Consider the following 24,407-nt stretch of genomic DNA (forward strand, 5'->3'; position numbering starts at 1 on the left):
TTTTTTTAAATTTTTTAAAAAAAAAAAAAAAAAAAACAACCACAATCGCCCGCAAACGTAAACGCTTGCAAAAAATAACCACAATCGCCCGCAAACGCAAACGTTTGCGGGAAGCAGCTTTTGAAATTCAGTGGTTTGGAGCGATTGAGAGCGATTAGGAGCGATTAGGAGCGATTGGAAGCATTTTGTGTGATTGGTTCCAATCGCTAGCAACCGCTACCAGCAGCAAACGCAGTGTTTGCGGGAGGTAGCAGGAGAACCAATCAACACCTTAATTATAATAGTAGTTGGAGACTACACTTAAACATAAAACCAAAAAAAAACTAGAGTTGGAACTTGGAAGACTATTCTCGGATATTAAAATAAAGTAAAAGGTGAGTGGAGTATTCTGGTAAATGTTAATCACCATTTTAGGATATGTATGTATTATATACGCTTCTATTTAAAGGTGTGATTTTGAACTTAATTAAATTTCTAATAATTCCGTTGAACTGATCTGTCTAATTGAGACCTATCTAAGCTTGAGTTGTGGGTTTAGAGCCCAAACCAATTTTAATATTCACAAGTAAAAAGACGTTTGCCAACCCCCACAAAACAAGCTCTGCTTCCGCATAACTCATTTGAACTCATAATTTACACGTCGAGAATATGCGGATGTATGATATTTATCTGTCTCAAACTATGTTTTAATCTTGTTTAAAATTTGTATTGAATATTATGTTTAACGTGGACATAGTTGTGTTTCAAAATTATAACCATGGTTTACGTGTCAAGAAAATTTAATTATTTGAATCGGAACCTTGTTTTGACTATTCCATTTACACATGCTGACATGCAGTCATGTTAAAAACGTCTATGTATATGCATGCATTCTTCGTATTTATTTAAAAACTGGAGATAAAATAAGTTAAAAAGATAATGTTTTTTTTTCTTGAACTTACAAAGTAATTACTTGCCACTCACAAAATAGAAAAAAAAAACTACAAACAATAAAGGAGACTAGAAATCCTTATATTAAAAAAAAAAAAACGGTTGCCTCTCCCGTCAAATATTGATATGTTGAGATATATATGCATGAATGAAATAAATTAAATTAATTAATCTTAGGATTAGGAAAAAAATATTGAGAAGCAATTAGTTTGGAGTTAATTAAAAATTCTTCCAAAGGCCTAAAAATTTCCATCTTCAGCCTCTAACTCGACCAACCTCTCAACGATAACATCCGATGCAATTGTAACAACCTCCGACAAATTCCTAAATACCGCAAGAAACAAAAAATGTTGAGTTAAGTCAGCAACTTAATAAACAAAAATGTAAACAATAGAACAGAAATAATAATAATCTTTTGATAGAAAATTAAAATTACCCTTTGTAGGAATCGAACGTGAGTCCAACGATATCTTTAGCTTCTCGAAGAGCCCGTCTAAACCTTTGGATTTCATCATCAGAACATGTTAACCTCTCAATCATAACATCAAGTTGTGAAGGTTTGATGTCGCAGAATATTGGTATGACCCTCTTCCTAGACTCCATTATCAGAGCAAGCTCGTGGAGACAGAAATAAGAGTCGCAGTAGTTGGGAGAGAAAACGGTTACGGCCACTTTAGAAGTGAGAATCGCGCTGTTGATATGATCAAAAAGCTTATCTCCGGGCTTCATGTTCTTGCAATCCAAGAATGGACGTAAATTCCGGGCTCTGAGGTTGTCGTAAAGCAATGTTGCGATGTTTCTCTTTGTGTCGGATCCTCTATGGTTGATGAACACGTCGAGCAAAGGTTTAGGTTTGGCTGATGGTGAGGCAGAGAGAAGATCAAGAAATGATTTGTTGTTTAGCTGAACGGCTTTTGATTCTTTCATGAAGTTGAAAACCCTAGAGATCATGGTTATAATTTCTCGTGCGATGTAATTAGGTTGAGGTTTGGATGATGAATGGGGGCTTTGAGTATCTTAGGTGTATGTGTAACTATGTATGTGTATGTTTATGTAAATATATATATATATATAGGGTTTAAGTAAAATTGTCGTGGATAAATGGGCTTGAATCAGAGAAGAAGACAAAGAAGAGCAATGGTGGTGGATTTTGAACAATATAAGAATAGAATGTTTAATAGACGTTGGCCGCGTCAACAAAAATATAGTTCATTTTATAATAATAATCATTTTAAATAATTGTTTTCCAACCAAATTCTCTGAAGGATTAAGTCATATAAACTTAAAATAATTATTTTCACTAAATAAACCACTCTTAAGTATCCATGATAAAGTTTTGTGTTAATATTGTCAGATACAAAATTATACAATTTTTTAGTGTGACTATATATTATGCTAAGACGATAGCATATTTACAGAAAAAAAAGAATCCACTTTTTTTTTCTGAAACAGAGATCAGTCACCTAAATATAATACTAAAATTAATGTTGAGTTTATATATTTCTTAGTAATAAGTATATAAGTATATGTGCTGCGAAAGAAAAAAAGAGAGTCTAAAGTATATATGTATGACTAAATTGTAGAGTACTAAATAATCCAGAACTCTGCACACACGGACTAGTAAGTACTAACTTGGGTGCATTGATTTTCTTTTATTTTTGTTAATTTGTTAACGATAAATTAATAATTAAATACGATATTTCTAAGTAAAGTAATAGACATGTTGAATGCCTATTTCTAAGTATAAGTTGTAAGAAGAATGAAGAATAAGAAAGGTGAGGGTAAAAATAATTATGTAGTCGTTGAAATAGATTTGACCATTTCCCGTCAAAGAAGCTAACCATGTGCGCTTGAAAATTCTTTTCCTCATGTACGAACGAGTTAAAGGAGAAATACATTTCTTTTGTTTTGTGTGGTCTTGCTATTATAGATTAAGTCAACCAATATAGCTAAATTCGTTAACCAATATAGCTAAATTAAGTCAACCAATATAGCTAAATTCGTTATTTATTTCGAGAAAAGCAATAATTCTGAGAGTTTCTAACATCTCTCCACCCAAGTAAATAATTTTGAATGCATTTTTAATCTAGTTATAAGACTCAAAAGGTTGATGTAGTTACGCATTACGCTATACAAGTAAATTTCATAGAGTCAAATGAATAATATGATCATATTTGCCCTTTTAATATAATAATATGATCATATTAAGTATCAAATATCAAATGATGAGATAAAATACCAATTAGTATTGTTGAAGTGGTAGATGACTCATTTTGTGTGTTAAGATCAGATATATATATACCTTACCAAAAAAAAAAGATCAGATATGTATATATACCCAATAACCCAAACCAAATTGTAAATGTTTTTAAGTTACAAGAATATATGGTTCTCGATAGATAGTTAGAATTTCATTCTAAAATTGATCCAAGTTACCAAGAATGGTTAGTAAGTAACTAAGTAATGTATACATAAATATGTTTTCTTTTACCACTTGTACTATGAGAAAACAAGTGAATTCTTAAAAAAAATAGTCAAAAATTCATTAAAAAGATGGTCAAAATTTTCAATTCAGAAATCTGTCAAAAAATTTCTACCACGTTGAAACTTTTATATGTATCTTTTTAACTATCATAAATCTATCAAATATTTTAACAAATTTCGAATAAATCATGCGTTAAAAAGTTTTATTCTAAAATTTTTGACTAGTTTTCAACGGATCATGAAAGTATGAAACTGTCAAATCTCAACACAAATCCCCTCATAATTTCCTTATTTTGTGTGGAGAATGAAAACATTTGTTTTTTTATGATGAAGTTTTCATTTTTAAGGAAGTTTTGTTTATTTGTAAAACTTTTTAATAATAAATTATCAATATTTTTTTTTTTGGACGTTACTGTTTTGAATGTACATCTTTTTACTGAAAGTAAAAGGTAAGATATAATACAGACTGTTGAAACTACATTAAAAATTTTAATTTCGATGAAAGCCCTAGAACTCAATAACTTCCACACAACATAGTGCACATTCATTGGAACCCTAGTCAGAAAGTTTAGACTGATAATATGGATGATATATATGTTAACGTGCTACCAACGGAAATTATAAGTGATTAATAATTTAATTTCTCAAAAGAAGACAATCTCTTACCAAGGTTTTCTGTCAACATGATGATCAGTCATAAGAACCTTCTCTACAATTCAACATTTAAAAACAGCTAGTGGATGTAACCTTTTCTAATGGAACGTAAAGAAAATGTATACGTTTAGAGCAAACCCATGGCCCATGGGTTTTATATAGTTTATTCATGGCAATTAAGAAGATCTTTGAAGATCACTAAATCTTAATTTATACTTGTTTCGAACTACCAGTTGGTAACTTGGTATCGATCCGAAGGAAACTAATTTTTCCGTTTGAATTAAGGTCGAATCGAACGACTGATAAAATCATACAATTGTTAACAACTTGGACTATACCCTTGGGGAATATACCAGTCGTTTTCTTCATGGCAAAAACAAAACTAACGGTCGTTTAGGTCTCAATGTAGAAGGGACTACAATATATTAAGACCTCACCTTGGATATACATATATTTTTTGTTTCTATGTTCTCGTTTGATTATAATTTAGCCGACAAAGGTTACAAACTTTCCACGAATACGCTGAGAGAATCTCTAGTCACGAAGTAGACAAGAAAACATTTATTTATTTTTTCTTTCTCTGTCCACACTACGCATGGACTGTTGAATTCGTGCTCTTTAATTTGTTATCATTTGAATTTGATAGACCTTCTCCAGAACACGATGAAAGTTAGAATATAGTCTTGTCCTTGAATTGAAGAAAAAGACAGGACTTATTGGAAGATGGAGAACCGAAGATCGACCAAAAAAAACAGGACTTATTGGAAGATGGAGAACTGAAGATCAACTGAGATCGACGATCAAGATGATAAATCCAAAAATAGAAATCATGAAAATATTATTATAAAAGATATTAGATAAATGTTAATATTAGTTTAAAAAGTTTAGTATATTCACAAATATATAAATATATACTTTACATTTATTCTTATCCTAGTTTAGAAAACTCATCTCTACATAAGTGTTCTTACTCCCATCAAATCTATCAAATCTGATTCCATGATAAATTTGATGAGAGTAAGAACACATAATGTGCTAAAGAAAGAATTATATTAGACTCTCATCATTATAATTGTACAAAATACTTTTTCTTATATATAGATGAGTTTCCTAAACTAAAATAATGATAAATGTAAACTATATATATTTATACATCCGTGAATATACTAAACTTACTAAACCAATATTAACATTTATCTAGTATCATCTAGAATAATATCTTCATGATTTCTATTTTTGGGTTTATCATCTCGACCGTCGATCTCGGTCGATCTTCAGTTCTCCATCTCTCAATACCTCCGGCAAGCTCATATGTGGTAACACGGATGAGACTGGACAAATCTTCAAAATAACGGCTTTATACCGGGCCGTCGGATCATCATCGACGTTTATACCCGGTCGTAGGGTCAAAGTAGCTACAATACCCAGCCGTTAGGTCATCGACGTATATGGTCGTAGGGTCATCAACGACGTTTATACTCGGTCGTAGAGTCATTTTCATGGCATTTATACTCAGCTATAGAGTCAATTCCTTAAGTTGTGCTTGATTAAGCAATAAACCCATAATTAGGATAAACTTGGTGAAACATCATCAACATCAATCTTCAACACCATGGATACACGTGATGATAACGTCTTATCATTGAACGAACCAAACCGGTTCATGTTCAAATCCATGAAACGCAAAATTCCGAAGTTATTAACGACACCACCGCATGTCTTCATTTTTTTTTCTCGTCGCCAAATCTCTGTGAACGAGACAAAGGTAACACCATCTTTTAGCTTGCATAAGAACCAAGCAACGGTAGGTCAAAGAAGTTAGAGATTTTTTTTATTTTCGAAGAGAAACAATGGAAAGTAGATAGAATATCATAGAAGCAGAAGCAAACAAAACCCTAACCCATAGGAATAGAGATCTACATGATCAACTGCTCTGATACCATGATAGATTGATGAGAGTAAGAATACATAATGTGTGATGTGTTAAAGGAAGAATTGTATTAGACTCTCATAAGAGATGAATTTTCTAAACTAAGATAAGGATAAATGTAAACTATATATATTTATACATTCGTGAATCTACTAAACTTCCTAACTAATATTAACATTTATCTAATATCTTCTAGAATAATATCTTCATGATTTCCATTTCGGGTTTATCATCTCGACCGTCGATCTCGGTCGATCTTTGGTTCTCCATCTCCCAATAGGACTCGACCACACAAGTCAAGGGAATGCAACAAAGTATTGGGCCAACAAAGTCGATTATGTAATATTGATTGTGGATGCAAGATCCGAGTTTGTGTATGTCTTGGTTGGAAAAGAAATATTTGTGGCTAAGTTCATTTTGGCCCTCTTTTTTTTTTTATGATCGCTCAACCAACGATAGCGACGAAAGAAAACCAGTGTATTATTGCTACTTAAAACACAATTGCAGAAAGTAATGATGGTGGTGTTTATAAAAAAAACACAGCGACTGTTTTTGGAACAATAACTGATCGCTTAATATTTCAGCGAAAGTTACGACTGATTGCCATTCATTCAGGCGACTGTTTTAATTGTTCCGGCGACAATTTTTTAGTCCCAGAATAGTATATTTTTCCAGTCGATGTTGCTGATTGAGTCTTTATAGTGCATAAAATCCTTTTTACACCATTATATAAAGCTTGATGTCAAATTTACTCATTAACAAGATTGTGACACGTGTCAAGTATATTGATTAGATGTTAACACATGTCAATTTTTTTTTTTATATAAATATAGTAGGACAGCTAATTATATTTACAGAATTTTACATGTTTATATTTTAAAAATATTATTTTTCTAAATCAAAAAGGAAAACTAACAAAGTCAATATATTTTCCATTGTATGCTCATTATATTTTACGTGTGTCTTCAATAAAATTTTACATGTGTAAGCAAAAACTTAATTTATTAAGCATGTATATTAATCAATAAATAATGAATAACAAAGTTTAAAAAAAACATAAGTTATTTAACATAATTTTAGTCGGATATAAATTTACCGTTGTAATATAAATTTTTATTGTAAGTAAGTACACAAAACCTTGAAAAAATAATGAACTTAAAAAGAAAAAAATTCAATATATGATATGTATTAGTATAGTTTTACATGTTTTATTTTAAAGATTTTAATGCATGTAGTAATATGAGAAACCTAGAAAAAATAGAAAAAATAAGTTTGTAGGAATGAATTTTTGGTTGATTGATCAAAATTGACAAAAGTATTACTTATGAAATTATGACATATGATATATTTTGGATTTACAAAAATTTTGTGGAAGTTTACTGATTATTTTACTGATTATTTTTACTGTTAAATTTAAAATACTAACCAATATACATATTATCTCATATGATGCTCATATTATTTTTGTTATTAAAATTTTAACTCTAATCCATGAAGAAGTAAATTATGATTTTACGATGAAATAGACAGTTAAATGTGATTACTAAACTGAATGTGTAACGATGAAATTTATTTAAAAAAATTAATAATAATAAAATATTATTATTAATATGTATCATTATAAATAAAATTCATTTAAGAATATTAGTAATTTTTTATGTTTGATTTTATAATTTCAACACATGTATTTTTATAATGCATATGTTAAAACATAAGATAATAGAATTCGAAATAAATTGTAGTTTATAGGAATGAATCTTCAGTTCTTTGATGAAAATGTCTCGATATCTTTATATATATATTTTTTTATTTTATAAATTTCACTCATTTAAAATTGATTATGACATGAGGTAAAATTAGTACTTATGAGATAATAACATAACAAATATATCTTAAATAATGTTGATTCAGTTTTTTTTTTGCGAATTCTATTTTGTTAATTTTTATTTGTATTTTCAATTCTTACTAAGATATGGATTTGATATGATGTATTGATTATGTTTGATATAAAATCTTTAGTTCTATGCATTAAGATGAAATGTGTTAAAATATGATTTATTATGATGGTATAGATATTTAAATAGTACTCCCTGTCCTATAAGAGTTTTTGGGTAAAGGCACAAAGATTAATAAACAATAAATATTCTGTCACTTATAAAACTTCAACCAATAGGAAAATATACTGCATAGTTTAAATCATAATAAATTGTTATATTAGTAAAAATTGAAATAGAAATTTGAGAAAATACTATAAAATAGAGCAAACAAGCCTTAAAACTCGTATATAATGAAACTGAGAGAGTATTAAAATTAAATATGAGAGGTTCATATTCAATATTAAAATGTTACAAGATAAAATCTAAAAGCATGTATATTACTAATTAATTATTCTCAGTAATTTTTTTTTTAATTTTTACCCGCGTAATAACGCGAGCCTTATCTAGTTTAATTTTTTTTTTTTTTTGACGATCAAACCCCATATATTAAGTTATCGGAGATGACTCTCTTCGAGAGAGAGCCAATTAGGTACCGACGAGCTTACATAGGAAAAACAGAAACCTCTTGCTCTTGCACATTTCGCAAGTTTATCGGCACGGATATTATCCTCTCGGAGAATATATCTAATACTAAAATTAGCAAATCTATCTTTGAAATGAAGAAAATCCTTCAATTCTGATGAAAAGGTCGGCCAATCTTCGATATTAGACGTCATTCTTAGGAGGTCTGAACAATCCGTAGCAAAAGAGCTTTATCCAAGTCCAACGCTAATAAGCACTCCATAGCCCAAATAAGGGTATCTAACTCTGCATGTAATGGGGATAAGCTTCTGCGCAATCCTTTTAGTCCCATGTGCAGGATTCTATCACCTATAGACGCAATCCAGCCATGCCCACTCCTATCCACCTCTGTATGCCAAGATCCATCTATAAAGCATACAAGAGATTCTTGAGGAATTGGGATCGAAGGTATGCATGCTTCTACTACCGCTGGTGCTAAGTCTCTGTTATTTGCTCTTCTCCAAACTTCTTCTTCTTGGATAGCTTTATCCAGTGTTTCTTGCGGAGATTCAGAGATATTTTCAAACACTTTCTTATTTCTTGCCTTCCAAATGTACCACATCATCCACGAGAATGTTCTCAAGTTTTGATCAGTTGCACCAGAGTCTCTACCACACCCATATAGAAAATCGAGGTTACTATATAGGGAAGATGAAGGGAACACCATAGGATAAAGCCCATACTTGACGTGCTGGGGGGCATTCAAATAGCATATGGTTTATAGTTTCCTCCTCCGCTCCACATCTAGGACAATTTTTATCTCTACCAATATGGCGATAATGCAGGCGTTGACATGCTGCCAAGCACTCAGTCACACATTGCCACACAAAATGCTTAAGCTTTCGTGATGTTTTTAACTTCCATGCTTGCGCCTTAAGTGTCGTAACACTAGGTCCCTGAGAAGGGAGGTCGCAAGCAGGGCGAGAGATAGCTCTCGCGGCTTCGTATCTAGATTTAACGGTATAATTTCCAGACTTTGTCAGAGTCCAAGAATAGCCGTCCCTCGAGGTATTCAAGCTCGGTTTAATCCCCAAAATAAGGGTAGGGTAATTTCTTTCGTGGGAGGGGGGGAAGAGTTCCCGAAGACGTTCAATTTTCCACTTTTTGTGTTAAAATCTATCAAGGTGTTAACACAAATCAAGGGATTTCTCTCATTAGTTAAACTTTGGGGTGGCCATGCTGGCGTATCTGGGATCCATGGTTCAGTCCAGATGCACGTATTAAAACCCGAGCTTATGGTCTTACGAATTCCGTACGAAAGAACATGCTTTGCTGCCAACATGCTCCTCCAGCCATATGAAGGTCGATTTGATACTTGTATCTCTAATGGACTACAGTATCGAAAGTATCTCCCTTTTAGAACTCGGCTAAGAAGGAAATTTGGATATCTCAGCAATCTCCATAGTTGCTTTGCCAAAAGGGTAAGATTAAATTCTTCTAGTGTTCTAAAGCCTAGTCCACCTTCCGAAAGTTGAGTACACATTTGCTCCCATGATATCCAGTGTAGTCCTTTACTGTCTACTTTATTGTTCCACCAGAAATTGGCTATTGCACTAGTTAATTTTGAGCATATAGCTTTTGGTAAGAGAAACACGATATTACATATGTCGGAATTGCTTGCGCCACTGATTTGATCAGGACATCCTTGCCTCCCTTGGATAGAGATTTCGAAGTCCATAAGTTTACCTTCTTACGGAGTCTATCCCTCACGAATGCAAAGACTTGTGCCTTTGACCTATGAATCTTCTCAGGGAGACCCAAGTATGTACCCATGCCTCCTTCTTGTGATATCGAAACAATAGATTTGATCTCTTGACGTATATGGGACGAGACCTAGGTTCCAAACATGATGGAAGATTTCGAGAAATTAATTTCTTGTCCAGACGCCTCGCCATAAAAGCGGATTATATCGATAATTTTCTTGCATTGTTGAGGATCGGCTCTACAGAAGAATAAACTATCGTATGCAAAAAGTAAGTGGGAAACACGTGGGCTTGCGTTCGAAATACGTAAACCCTGGATCTTTTCCTCTCTTTCTGCGTTCCTAATCTGAGCAATTAAGGCCTCAGTACAAAGTATAAATAGGTATGGAGAGATTGGGTCCCCCTGACGAATCCCACGTGTTGGCCTAATTCATCCCTTGGAATCTCCGTTGATCAAAATACGGTAGGAGACGGGAGTAATGCATTGCATTATCCAACCCACCCATTTTTGATCAAATCCCATTTTTTTCCATCAAAGCTCTTAAGAAATTCCATTCCACCCTATCATAAGCTTTACTCATGTCCGTTTTTATTGCCATAAATGTTTTCCGGTTGGCCTGATTAGAACGGAGGGCATGGAAGTTTTTTTGAGCAATGAGGATATTGTCTGTGATTAATCTTCCTGACACAAAGGCAGATTGGGTCTCGGATATAAGTTCCGGCAAAAACTTCTTGGGACGTAAGCTTAGAATTTTTGAGATCACCTTATAGCTCACATTACATAAGCTAATAGGGCGATATCTTGACATTTCACGAGGTCGTTCTCCTTTCGGGATTAAACATATATTTGTCTCATTTAGCTTGCCATAAAAAATTCCTGAGCTAAAGAAGTTCTTCACCATCTTGAGATCGCCTTTTATAGTTTCCCAAAATTTTTGGAAGAACAAAGCAGCCATCCCATCCGGTTCTGGAGCCTTTCCCGGATTTAGGGAGAACAAAACTCGTTTGACCTCCTCTTCTGAGATTTCTTTTGTGAGATGCTCATTCATGGCAGGTATGACCAATGTAGGTACATCCTTAATGGCCGGGGTAGGGTCACTCGCACTCGAGGATGAAAAGAGATTGTCAAAATACTCTACCGCAACTTTTTCTATTCCCTCTTCTGTATCAATCCAAACTCCAAGTTGATTAAGGATGCCAGTGATCTTGTTCCTTGCCCTTCTTTGTTTTGTGAAAGCGTGGAAGAATTTCGTATTTTGATCTCCTTCTGCAAGCCATAGTTCTCTGCTTTTTTGGTACCAATATGCTTCCTCTTCCCTATAATCTTCGCAGAGTCGCCATTTTAGGTTGAGGAGAGTCTCCGACAATGCTTGATCATCTCCATATGTCTCATCAATCTTTTCTTGAAGTTCTTTAATAAGTTTTTCGGAGTTTGTTTGATTATTTTTCTTCTAAATGGAGATTGTTCTTTTACAGTTTTGGATTTTTTTTCAAGATGGATCGTTCGACTGAATTGTCGTCTCCTCCCCATCCATCTATCACCGCCTCTTTGAGGCCTAGCTTGTCTATCCAACGCTTGTCAAATATAAACCTTCTCAAAAACTTTTTTGGACGTGTAAGAATAGATGCAAGGAGGGGACGATGGTCTGAACCCCACATCTTCATATACTCCACATTAGTGTGGGAAAATAAATTGTGCCACTCTTCATTTCCCATGGCTCTATCTAAGCGACACCGAATCTTACCATTTGACTGCTGACCAATCCATGAAAATTGGTTTCTTTGGTAAGGGAAATCAATGAGACCACATGAATCAATCATAGCACGAAAAGGTAGAAAGGAGGCTTCCGATCTTTTTTTTCCTCCTCTTTTTTCATGGTTCCCTGTTATTTCATTGAAGTCCCCAATAATAAACCAGGGTTCTGATCTTGCAACTCCAATACACATTAATCTTTCCCATACATATTCTCGATTTGTAGGGACAGGGTCACCATAAATAGATGTCATAAAGACCCGATTTCCATTAATAATAGTTTCAATATCGATTAACCGGTCATCTAACAGCAAAAACTTAACCAGAAAATCATTTGAATACAATAAGGCTAAACCGCCACTAGTGCCCTCTGGCTCAACGGTTCGAAGATTATCAAATCCTAAATCCACTTGCACTTCTTGCAGATAATACTTATCATTCTTAGTTTCCGATAAAAACAAAAAACCTGGTGAGTACATTCGACACATCTCACGCAGTCGGCGGCGAGTCAGCTTAGCTCCCATCCCTTGACAATTCCAAACAATTGTCCTCATACTGGCGGCTTGGGAGAGGGGGGGGGGGGNGGGGGGGGGGGGGTTTGGGACCCCGCCTCACCTTCCTTTGATGTTGTAGCATTATCACTTTTCTTCTTCTTTTTAGTTGTTGTTCTTGTTTCCACCTCCTCTCGAGGGATCTCGCTGTTTGATGGGTTCTTCCCACCTCCCTTTGGGCCACTTGCTTCATTGATTCCTTTTTTCCTAGGTGAGCTCTTAGTGGTGAACAGTTTGAACTTACAATTCATCTTTGGACTAGGAGGAGGGACCTTAGCTTCAGCTGGACCGTTTAGCTCTCCTTCAGCTGGGCCGTTCATCTAGTTTAATTATAATCAAAATAAACCATAACTAGGTAGTAACCCGTGCTACAGCATGGGCCAAAATATTTATTATAACTTGAAATTAATAATACTGTCTCTGTTTTTTCAGATTATTTCGCTGTTTTCAATCATTGTGAAATTAGTATGTACTTATTTATTACATTTGACTGCAGTGAGCACGATATTGATTCTGACACAGTCTACCTTCCATTCCTTTATTACCACACCTCTGGCCTCTATCCTCTCTTCGGGAGACTCTTCACCCTTTGGTACTGTAATCTACTGTATTAGGTGTAGTCTTATTATTTTGTTTTTATAAATGTGTATATAAAATTATAGTTTATTTAATATATAAAAATTTTGGAATGTAGGTTTTGTAAATATTTATAACGTATATAATGACTGTACTGAATTATTCAGGTTCTCTAATATTATAGGGATATATTATAATAATTATATTATAATTGTAATTAATATAGTAGTAGAAATTGGAATTTAATAAAGATGTGAAATATATTAAATAAACGAAATTCAATATGTCTATATCAGAAAAAACGAAATTGGTGGAGTACATAAATAATAATTTTTGTGAAATTTATTTGATGGGTGAAAATGTAAAAGTAAACCTGCCAAAAAAAATATATATATGATCAAAAATTGTAAACGATGAACAAAGCTATAAAATTTAAAATAATAAAGACAGAGTAAAAATAGAATCTTACGAAGGTATGCATGAATCAGGATCAAATGTTTTGGAAAACCTCTTTGAAGACGACATTCCTTGTTTTCTTTTGAGGTTTTCCTTTTGGGTCAGTAATGAGGATTTTCAATCCTGATTTACTGCTTACACGGGACATAGCTACATATAGCTGGCCATGAGAGAAAACAGGTCTAGGCAAGTATAAACCAACATTTGAGAGAGACTGACCTTGACTTTTGTTGATAGTCATTGCGAAAGCAACGTTTATAGGAAATTGTCTACGTCTCATTTTGAAAGGCAAACGGGTATCTGATGGTATTAATACCATTCTTGGTAAAAGAACAATTTTACCAACTCTCGTACCAGTGATTATTCTTGCTTGTATAACATGATCAGCCATTTGTGTAATATGTAGTCTTGTTCCATTCATTAAGCCTCCATGAGGATCAATATTGCGTAGCAACATTACTGGACAACCAATTTTCAAACGAAGAGCATGGTTTGGTACTCCGGAAATCCTAACTGAGTTTAGGAAATCAGGGCTATATGCAGGATTGTCTTTATTCCTTTTATCTGCAGGATCAATACTATCTGAACTTAAGTAAACTCTTTCCTCACCTGTTAAACAATCAACGATTACAACAAAACTATGAATAAATTTAAAAAAAAAACTTGGAGAAACGTCATATAGTATATAATATATAGAGAATAATAGCATGAAACTATTACTAACCTTCCAATATGGATATCATGTGGTCATTTATAGTGTTGACATCATCATTCGTTGGACATAAAATAGCTCTGCTTTGAAAATAGCTGACATCCTTGGCAGTATGTAACGAATTACCATATACTGCATTAATGATCGATTCAATTGGAGAGTTGAATTATGTGACCAGCAATTCTTCTGGAATGTCAATGTCAACAACTCCATCATTTGGCTCATTAAGTCTTCCTTCTCCAACATCAAGTATCCATTTCGAGAATTCTTCAATCTCTCTGGCTTGATTTGCAGTTATGTTTTGCAGCAACCTCATATTTCTTGTTAGCCTTAAAACTTTACAATTATTCCAAAGGTAAGATGAGTTGAGCGATGAGTTAACTATTTGCTCTCGGCCAGCACCAACAATAACAGGAAGTATCTGACGGAAATCACCACCAAAAATAATGACCTTACCCCCAAAAGGTTTATCTTCTGGATCACGCATTATATCTTTCAAACTTCTATCCAAAGTCTCAAAGCAGTATTTACTCATCATTGGAGCTTCGTCCCAGATGATCAACTTCGCTTCTTGAACTAATTCACCTAGATCAGAAGACCTTGACATTCTGCACATTGACGTCTCATGAACATCAAGAGGTATGCCAAATCTTGAATGAGCTGTTCTGCCTCCCTCTAACAAAAGAGAGGCTATATCGCTAGATGCAGTATTCAAAACTATTTCTCCCCTTATCCTTACAGCTGCAGATAGAACTTTCCAAAGGAATGTTTTACCAGTTCCACCAAAACCATATAAGAAAAATACTCCACCTTTATCTTTGAAAACAGAGTCTATGATCTCATCATATATCTTCTTCTGCTCTTCCGTAAGCATACTTAACCACTCCAAATGATTCTTCTTTAAATTAGTTTGATTGATGAATCTCCGTTCATCAGCTATTAACTGGTTTAAAACCGGAATATTATCATCCTGTAGCTGGGGCAGAGTTTTGAAAGACTCAAGTGAAGAACCATTTCTTTTCAACTGTTTGTTTATCTCTTGTAGACAAAATATTTTCCTTTCTTCATCAGTCAATTGAAGCTCTGTTAAATGAGATTTGTTAATTTATATACTACATCTAACATATAAAAAAAAATGTATCTATATAAGATAGTTTAAGTAATGAACCTGGTCGCTTTAATTCTTTTCTTTTGCGCCTTAATATGTCCTCAGATAACATCTCCCAAGTTTCTTCCCATACAATATGAGGAGTACTTAAAACGGCTGAGAGAAGCATCCTGACAAACATTTTACGAACGAACTTTGGAGAACACATGAAATTTGCTTCTTTGATACCTTCAATATATTCTTTGTCATCATCTAACAACCCAAGAGAGTAACATGCTTCACGATACATTTTGTGTACGACACCATTCACAGTTTTAATGTGATCAAAACTGGTAGGACCTCTGATGGAATTGAGGAGTATCCTCAAATGATATGCATCATCTATGGTCGGAGACACGTAGTTAATTCTCCCTATAGCGAATGCTTTTGTTTTTCTCTTGAAAAAAGATTTCTCCTTTCCATCCCAAATAAACTTGCTTGGTATTTCTTCGTATAATAACTTTCTTGCTTCTTCATCACGCTTATTAAGTTCAAATAAAGCAAGAAATTGAGATTCATCAAGAGTGTCACGATCCATGACATTCTGTGCAGACTCACCTTCTCGGTAATAAATAGGTTGTTTGCCTTCCTCATGGAAACTGAGTGGCACAACAGCGGTTTGCCTATAATGTATTTGGTAAGCTAAAATCCTCCACATAGCTTCACATGCAGATACATATCTGGAAAATGGTTTAAAAAGCTGATTTAGAATGAAAAATATAAACAGAAATTGAAATATTAAACAATAATAGATTTACCTGCCATCAAAGTAATCTTGTATTTCGTTTTTTGATGATGGAGTATTTTCGTTTTCCAAATTCTTGTGACCTTCTTCATTAACCTTTTTTTTATTAGGTTCAACAATGACACCAACTCGATCATTACCTTTGTGAACATACTTAAATAAGTACTTCACTGAACCTGTTTGGTTGCACCACTCCACATTAATATGAGCATGATATTTAAGCGACAAAGTCCGATTGTAAGGGACAGCATATCGGTTATCACATTTGAAGCTATTCTTCTCGATAAAACGCCCATCCTTTCTTCTTCTATAAACCGGGTAACCTTCCTTGTCAATGCTGGTGGTTTTAACATACTGTTTTGGGTAAAGTTTGGAACAACTACCTTCTTCCATGCAAGGCGATGATGGATTAGCACCCAAAATAATAGATTTGAGTTACTATCAAATTTAAAACAATATATGTATATATTATTTTCTTAAAAACTTGTGTATTTGTAGAATTATTACTTTTCATTAATAAGATAAAAACGTATCACCCTGTCCATCCCATTAAATTGAATAGAAGATTCTTCGTCGAGATACCTAATAGGCTGCACACGGACTATTCGACCCATAATCTCTGCAAGTGATAAGTTTAGAAGGTCAAAAATTAAACCAAAGAATTCCAATACAGTATACAAATCATTATTAATATATAGTAATACCTAAGCATTTGTTTCTGTCGGCATGATAACCATAAAAAAATGTATCCCATGAAACATAGTCGATGAAATGATTGGTGGTCCTTGGTTCAGTGTATTCAACTCTCGTTTCTTCCTTGAATAGTATGCGAAGAGTAATATAGGGTAAACTGATAAACCTTCTGGTGTTGACCACTTGGAAAGTAGTTATGATTTTCCAAGCATCTTCTTCAAATTGATTAGAGAAATTTTGGATCAAGTGATTTGGAATGCGGGATTAACTACGAATGCGGGATTTTTTATTAGTACGATATCTAAGAAATATTAATAACGGATAAATTAAGCAAATTTATAGTGATAAATATGCACGATGAGAATGATACTAATGATTTCTACCGCAGCATCTGATAAAAACATTTCAATGGCTTCTCCGATTTTGACGTTGTAATGCCTCCACAGATGCAAAATCCTTACTTGTATAAGCCAGTTCTGACGATAGGGCCTCAGTGACTTAAGAGGGGAAATGGGGAGAGGTGAGGCTAACATTTTCTTTTGTTAAGCAAATGGTTGTGTATGAAAATATGTGGTCTTTGTACAATGAGTATGTTCTTATATATATAATTTTTACGATGGTGTAGCGAATATTCATACCGATAATGAAGGAGGTATTGATTTAATGATCCGATAATATCTAAAGGAATAAAGATCTCTATACTGAAAGAGTTAAGGTATATTCAATATTCTGATAGAATATCGGTTACCATATATTGTTAGAATTTAAAGCAAAATCATGGATTTATATGGTAACTATAGTAGTCGGTTTAGATATTTTTGGAATATATTTAAAAGTTCTATATATTGAAGACGCTAAATTAACTATGAATGCGGGATTTTTTATTAGTACGATATCTAAGAAATATTAATAACGATAGATTTGAGATAATTATGGAATTGATTTAATGGTATTATATGTCGAGCAAGAAAAATTACATAGAATGCAGGATTTTAGAATACTAAGATCTGGTGGTCAAAATTGGTTAGTGATAAATTTGCTTAATTTATCCGTAAATTTGATTAGTTTGTTAATATGGCCGGCAGACCCAATAACTTTGTCTCGTTTGTTAATATAGGCCGGCAGACCCAATATGTATAAGTGAACGAATACTTTTTAACTTAACGGTTATTATGATGTATATTCTTGAACGGTCAGGATTTAAGTATAAGATCCGAATTCTTAAAGCGGGTCGTATAGGATCCGCGTGTTTATCCGTTTAGAGGGGGTGTGAAATTTCGTCGTTACTCTTTAAAAAAATCGAATATTTGGTCATATCTCCAATGGCATACCCTTGTAATTTCTTACAAAACGAAGGTTTAGTCCATAAACTGTGTTTTAAAATAATAGTAGGGATAAATAAAACTCTACCTACAAACATAATCAAAATAAGTCTTCTCTTTCAGTTAAAAAAAAAAAGAAGAATTTTTATCATATTCCATCTTGGAATTTTATAGAAACAAAAATATCATAAATGTCTATTTACAATTGCAAGGAAGTAAAACTGAAATATTAAATGGAACTAAAATCGATAGTAATCCTAATCATGGTTAGTTGTAGCGATCATCCCTGACTGTATAGTTTTGAACGGAATCTCAATCTCCCAATGTGTTTTTATCTCTTCGATGACCAACCCAAATTAAAAATATAGTTATATTCTATTCACTAACGATCTATCATAGTCTCGACATTTGAACATATCATATCTAATCACCTATCTAGTACGTCGACCTATTTGATTGGCGTAAAAGCTGGGTGCAATTGGCCGAGAGAGATAGTGCCTAACCGGGAAAACCGGATTCCGGTTTAACCGCGCACATTTGTTTACATGATCAACCGTTTTAAATATATCTATTTAAGCATTCAATTTGACTTTCATAAAGACAATGACTGTTATTTAACGCATTAAATTCCGTTTTTCTTTTCTTTTAATTTTTCATTAACGTTCCTAATTTACGTTTCTTTTTGCCACAAAACAAGTCGAACAATTAAAATAAAAAAAATCGCAATATCTTATTTTTTTGAGGGATAATTAGTCTTATAAGAACTTTAATTATCAAACAAGTTATATATGTATGATCCCTTTAATTAACCCGTAGATAAGGCAAACGAAACCCTCACCTGCACCACGTGCAAGGGTCCTAAACTCCTAATTATTTTACTTATTAACAATAATTTACTGAAACTTTAAAAAAATTTATTAAAAAATATACTCCATATAGCAACGAATTTGCGTTGTCTTTTTTTTTTTACTATAAAATAAAAGAAATAGTCATTTCATCTTCTTTAATCCGGTCACAGTCTCTTGACATTTTCGTCTATATATATTACTTAATCAAGAAAACGATACAACTTCGAGGGGAAAGATAAAAAAGAGAAATCACAAGAAAAGCTCTGAGAAAAAAAAATCGTCATGGCTTCAAAGCTTGTGATCATCATTGTCTTCATTCTAGATCTCATTGCTGTTGGTTTAGCCATTGCCGCTGAACAAAGAAGAAGTGTCGTAAGAATCACTTCTCCCTCTCTCTCTCTTTAATTTTACTGTTCGTCTCTTGAAGTCAAATTTTGGTTTATGAGATTGTAATCTTTATTTGGATAAATATGTGAGAATAGTGTTTAGACTTCAAATTACTTGTGAGTTTTCTTTATTCCAACATCTCTGTCGGTGCGATCTCTTGTAGTGGACTCTTTATCAGATCTGATTCAAGAATCATGTTTCTTGATCAATACGGAGCTGAAAAATGTAATTTAGCAGTAGAGTATATATATCAAGATTTCGGATGGATTTAAAAGGAACCATAAGAATGAGTTTTGATTCATGACTTAAAGATCGTTGTAGACTAATGTAGCTTACTGCATTGTAGATCTGAGTGTTATGGTTTTGTTGTTAGAGAAATGTTCAGATTAGTGGTTTGGTGTAGAAGCAAATGGCTGAAGATCTATTTCAAGTTTCTTGAATTCTTTTTTTGTTGTTGTTTTGCAGGGTACGGTTGTTCCGGATAAGGAGAAGGTTTATGAGTATTGTGAGTATGGCTCAGACATAGCTACAAGTTATGGAGCTGGTGCATTTGTGCTACTCTTGATTAGTCAAGTCATTATTATGATAGCTAGCCGGTGTTTCTGCTGCGGCAAAGCTCTTAACCCCGGTGGTTCAAGAGCTTGTGCTATTATGCTCTTCCTCGTTTGTTGGTAAACCTCTATGCAGCTTATCAAAAAAATCTCGTATAGGTTTCATTCATTTAGTAATACTGACCCTGCCTGACCCATCATTCTTATTGGTTTTGGACAGGGTGTTTTTCTTGATTGCTGAGATATGTTTGCTTGCGGGATCGATCAGAAACGCTTACCACACCAAGTACAGAAGGATGTGGAACATCGATAGCCCTCCAAGCTGTGAAGTGATCCGTAAAGGAGTGTTTGCTGCTGGTGCTTCCTTTGCTCTCTTCACTGCTATTGTCTCTCAGTTCTACTACGTCTCCTATTCGCGTGCTCGAGATGATTACCGAAACCCACATTACTAGTGCAACAAAACCTACACCCTGGATGAGTTTGTCCATTTATTATCATACTCACTGATCAATAGGAACTTAAAAATTTGATTATGTTAGAGATTTGCTTCTTGCTTGTATTCGTCACATTTGCTTTTTCATTTTCTTGTGATGTATAAAAATCTTATATAATATAGACAGCTATTTTTACATTCAGCAGTATCTAAGCTTTATTGTTACATGGGAAGGTTTATACATTTTAGAGCTCATAACCTGGAAACACAGCTTGTCTTGGATCGTTCATGTCGATAAACATGTAAGCCATTCCTCCTATACCTTCAAAGAGAGAGAATGGTCTATCTCCACCATGCATCTTACCTTCTGAGATGAGCTTCTCTGACTTATCCAGGAGGAAAGACGCGAAAGCTTTTGCTCGGTACAAATACTCTGGTTTCCCTGTTAACCGGTATAGAGAAAGAAACACGTATGTGTTCCCACTGATACCGTGACAGATTCCTACTCGTTTAAGCAATCCACGGTTCCACACAACTTCTCCTGCCTCCATTGCTGCCTCTACGAATTCCTTTGTCTGAAAAACCTGAACAATATCCAGAAATGAGTTTTGCATTGTGGGTTTTGACTGATAAAGAGTATTTCAATACCAAAAAGGTGAGTACCTGAGCTGCCTTTACGAGTGTGAGAGCAACACCAGGAGCACCGTGACACCAGTGAACAAGTCGATCTGATTCGCTTCCTTGGCTAGATGGGTAATTTCCACTAGGGAAACGGTTTTGTATCATATAGCTTAATGTGCCTTTGACATCTTGGATTTCATCTGGTTCAAGTTCCTCCATATGCATCAAAACATTCATGATCCCGGCTAAACCGTGTGCTGCACCCAAGTACCTCTTGCCATGCCACTCGTACATCAACGGACAACTTTCTCTTTTCCCTAGTTGTCTTCCTCCCCTGAAGATTTCCTCAACCACTAACCTCTAAAGTTACAAAAAAACCAGATGGCTAATCTTGAACTTTCTTATGTCAAAAAATAACCAAAAGAAACTAAAAAACTTTATTACCATTCTTGCAGATGATACACTCTCCTGACCAATATGCTTATTCAAGAACAAACATGACCACAAGTATCCTGCTCTACCATATAGCAACTCGTATGGCAAGTCCCTAGGAATCCTAATCTGTTAAAAGGACAAATTTTGCAACACACCAAGTTTCATCTGTTAAAAACATACCAAGTTTGCAACACTCAAGCAGAGTACAACTCAACTCATCTATTTCCAAAAAAAAGAAACTAGACCAACCTCACTGAAACGGGCCAAGTAACGATCACACAACTGCTCATCACCTAAATATTTTGCAGCAACAGCACCAAGAGCACAAACACCAGCATGACCACATATAAACGTCACAACACGCCTGTTCAAAAAACAACACTCATCATGCATCAATTAGCCTAAAATTACTCATAATATCTATTTTAAATCACTTAAAAAAAGAGGACTTTACTCAGAATCTCTTGAAGCTACATAACAAGCCTCAACAATCTCTAAGCATAACTTAAGATCATCTTCGTTTCTAGTGACTTGATAAGACTTGAACAAGAGATGAGCCGTCCCAAGAACTCCAGTATACAAGCTATAGTCTTTAACACGTTTTCCAGACCGTTCCCATGTCTCCAATACAACCTTCAAAAACACAGAATTGAAATTTCAGTAGCTTACAAACCAAATCCAATACCAAAAAACTTAAAAATCAAACTGAAGAGTGAGTTTTTTTTTACCGTATCTTTGAGGCTTAGAGCAAGTCTCTGAAGCTTCTTAGAGAATGATTTGTACGGAAGCGAAAGCAGTTTCGTCAACGAATCTTTACAAACTCCGGTAACAGTTTCCTCATCTCCGGTGGATTCTTCCGGTACTCCGGCATCTCGTTTCGGAAGAAACGTTCTCCCATCTCTCTTCACCTCTCACTAAGCGGTGCTGAACGACGAAGTGATGATGACACACATCGTTGTATCAAAAGCTGGAAAATTATTAATGGGCCTTAAGGTAAGCCCAATAAGGCCCAGCCCATTTTTCTTCGTCTCCTTTTACCTTAAAACTCTCTGCTAAACCTAAAACCCTAGATTGAGTTGATTTCTTTCACTTGACAACGTCTCTGCGCGGACGGAAAAAAAAATGGGGAGGAAGCGGAAGCATAGCGAGACGGAAGCGCCGGCACCGGTGAAGAAGAGCGATGAGTCTGCTCCGGAGAGACCGAAGAGAACTCTGTTGGGATGGAAAGATAAAAGCGAAGGCGAAGCGGAGAAATCTAAAGCTTTGTCTTCTTCGTCTGTGTTCAGGAATAAAGAGAAGGTTTTGGTTACTTGTTCCCGTCGGATTAGTTACAGGTTTGAGTTTAATTTTGTTGTTTTCCTTTCTTTTGGGGTTTGGTTGTGTTTTTTTTAGGGTTTGGAATTGATTTTTGTGTGTTTTGTGTGAAGGTATCGGCATCTGATGTTGAACATGGTTTCGCTTCTACCACACTGTAAGAAGGACAGTAAAGTTGAAGCTAAAAGCAGCAAAGGTGCGACTTTGAATGAGCTTATTGAGCTTAAGGGTTCTTCTTCCTGTTTGTTTTTTGAGGTAAAGTTTCCATCTTTATTGCTATTTGCTTATCTCTAGGCTTAGGTTTTGTTTATTTAGCCTCGAACATACCCTATGCAAGCTTATGTATATGTACTTATTGATGTAAATGAACGATCTTTTGAATGTATTGGTTGATTGATTTGTGTTTGTTTGTGTTACCATTTTCAGTGTAGAAAACATAAAGATCTTTACTTATGGATGGTCAAATCCCCTGCTGGACCGTCGGTGAAGTTCTTGGTTAATGCTGGTAAGTCTCTAACTTCTCAAAGTTTAGTTTTTAAGCGATAAGTTTCTGATGTAGCTAGGCTCATGTCTAGCTATGATGGTTTTAATCAGCTTGTATCTAGTTCTATAACTGTGTTCTGTTTCTGGAACCATGAATTGTTGGTAAAAGGGTTTTCACTTCTGTTTTCTGTATTTTGAAGTACACACAATGGAAGAGCTGAAACTTACTGGAAATCACCTAAAAGGGTCGCGTCCGCTTTTGACATTCTCATCCAACTTTGAAAAAGATGCCCACTGGAAACTCTTGAAGGAGATGCTTACTCAGGTATTTGGAGTTCCTAAGGAGCACAGGAAATCTAAGCCTTACCATGACCATGTATTCGTTTTCTCCATTGTCGATGACCATATATGGTTCCGGAACTACCAGATTTCAGTTCCTCACAATGAATCAGATAAGGTTGCAAAAGGCGGCCTGGATAAAATGACCCTTATCGAGGTTTGTAGACAAAAGAGTTATAACTTTGAATAGTATTTTGCCTGTGAATTCGACTGAGTGAAATGTACTATTGACAAACAGGTTGGTCCAAGGTTTTGTTTAAATCCAATCAAGATATTCGGAGGCAGCTTTGGAGGACCAACACTTTATGAGAATCCGTTCTACGTATCTCCAAATCAGGTATCATCGATCAATGTTCTATTTGCAAACCTGATCTAAAGACAGTTAAATTCATATTGAATCTTAGGACATTCCTGAAAGCAAATTTTAACTGTCTGTGTCTCTTTAGATTCGAGCTTTGGAAAAGAGAAATAAAGCCGGGAAATTCGCTAAAAAGATCAAGGCTAAGACAAGGAGAAAGATGCATGAGCTCTCAAACCCATTGGAGCCTGATGAGTTTGCAGATATGTGGAAAGATGATGAATGATCAGGTTTCAAGAAATTGTACCAGTTCACATTTGTCTTACTGTTCTTTTAGGTTTTTCCCTTTATTGTGCACTATCAAACAGAATCAGATTTTGTCCTACAATATTGTTGTTTGCATCGTTGAGGGTATTTACTATTTACAAAACAGGAGAGAGCATCAAAGAACAAACAACTTATGTTTTCAATCAGTTTTCTTGTT

At 34.5% G+C, this 24,407-nt stretch overlaps 4 protein-coding genes and 1 pseudogene across 4 annotated transcripts; 2 read left to right on the plus strand and 3 right to left on the minus strand.

Moving 5' to 3' along the window:
• On the minus strand, positions 1,170-1,881 carry LOC104759998 (TMV resistance protein N-like). Its single transcript, XM_010482857.1, has 2 exons — positions 1,367-1,881; positions 1,170-1,254 (listed from the first exon to the last, which is right to left on the minus strand). The coding sequence occupies exons 1-2, from the start codon at positions 1,879-1,881 to the stop codon at positions 1,170-1,172; spliced, it is 600 nt and encodes a 199-aa protein (XP_010481159.1).
• On the minus strand, positions 13,630-16,592 carry LOC104759999. The gene is made up of 5 exons (XM_010482858.1): positions 16,213-16,592; positions 15,476-16,134; positions 14,483-15,390; positions 14,320-14,410; positions 13,630-14,204 (listed from the first exon to the last, which is right to left on the minus strand). The coding sequence occupies exons 1-5, from the start codon at positions 16,590-16,592 to the stop codon at positions 13,630-13,632; spliced, it is 2,613 nt and encodes an 870-aa protein (XP_010481160.1).
• On the plus strand, positions 19,253-20,631 carry LOC104758625. Its single transcript, XM_010481515.2, has 3 exons — positions 19,253-19,434; positions 19,915-20,120; positions 20,221-20,631. The coding sequence occupies exons 1-3, from the start codon at positions 19,345-19,347 to the stop codon at positions 20,450-20,452; spliced, it is 528 nt and encodes a 175-aa protein (XP_010479817.1). The 5' UTR covers positions 19,253-19,344; the 3' UTR covers positions 20,453-20,631.
• Positions 20,594-22,408, minus strand: LOC104758624 (annotated as a pseudogene).
• On the plus strand, positions 22,558-24,353 carry LOC104758626 (ribosome biogenesis protein BRX1). The gene is made up of 6 exons (XM_010481516.1): positions 22,558-22,823; positions 22,917-23,058; positions 23,230-23,308; positions 23,487-23,782; positions 23,864-23,962; positions 24,072-24,353. Exons 1-6 carry the CDS (start codon positions 22,612-22,614, stop codon positions 24,207-24,209), a joined length of 966 nt encoding a protein of 321 aa, XP_010479818.1. The 5' UTR covers positions 22,558-22,611; the 3' UTR covers positions 24,210-24,353.

Source organism: Camelina sativa, chromosome 17 (assembly GCF_000633955.1).
Source record: "Camelina sativa cultivar DH55 chromosome 17, Cs, whole genome shotgun sequence".
Classification (NCBI taxonomy): Eukaryota; Viridiplantae; Streptophyta; class Magnoliopsida; order Brassicales; family Brassicaceae; genus Camelina; species Camelina sativa.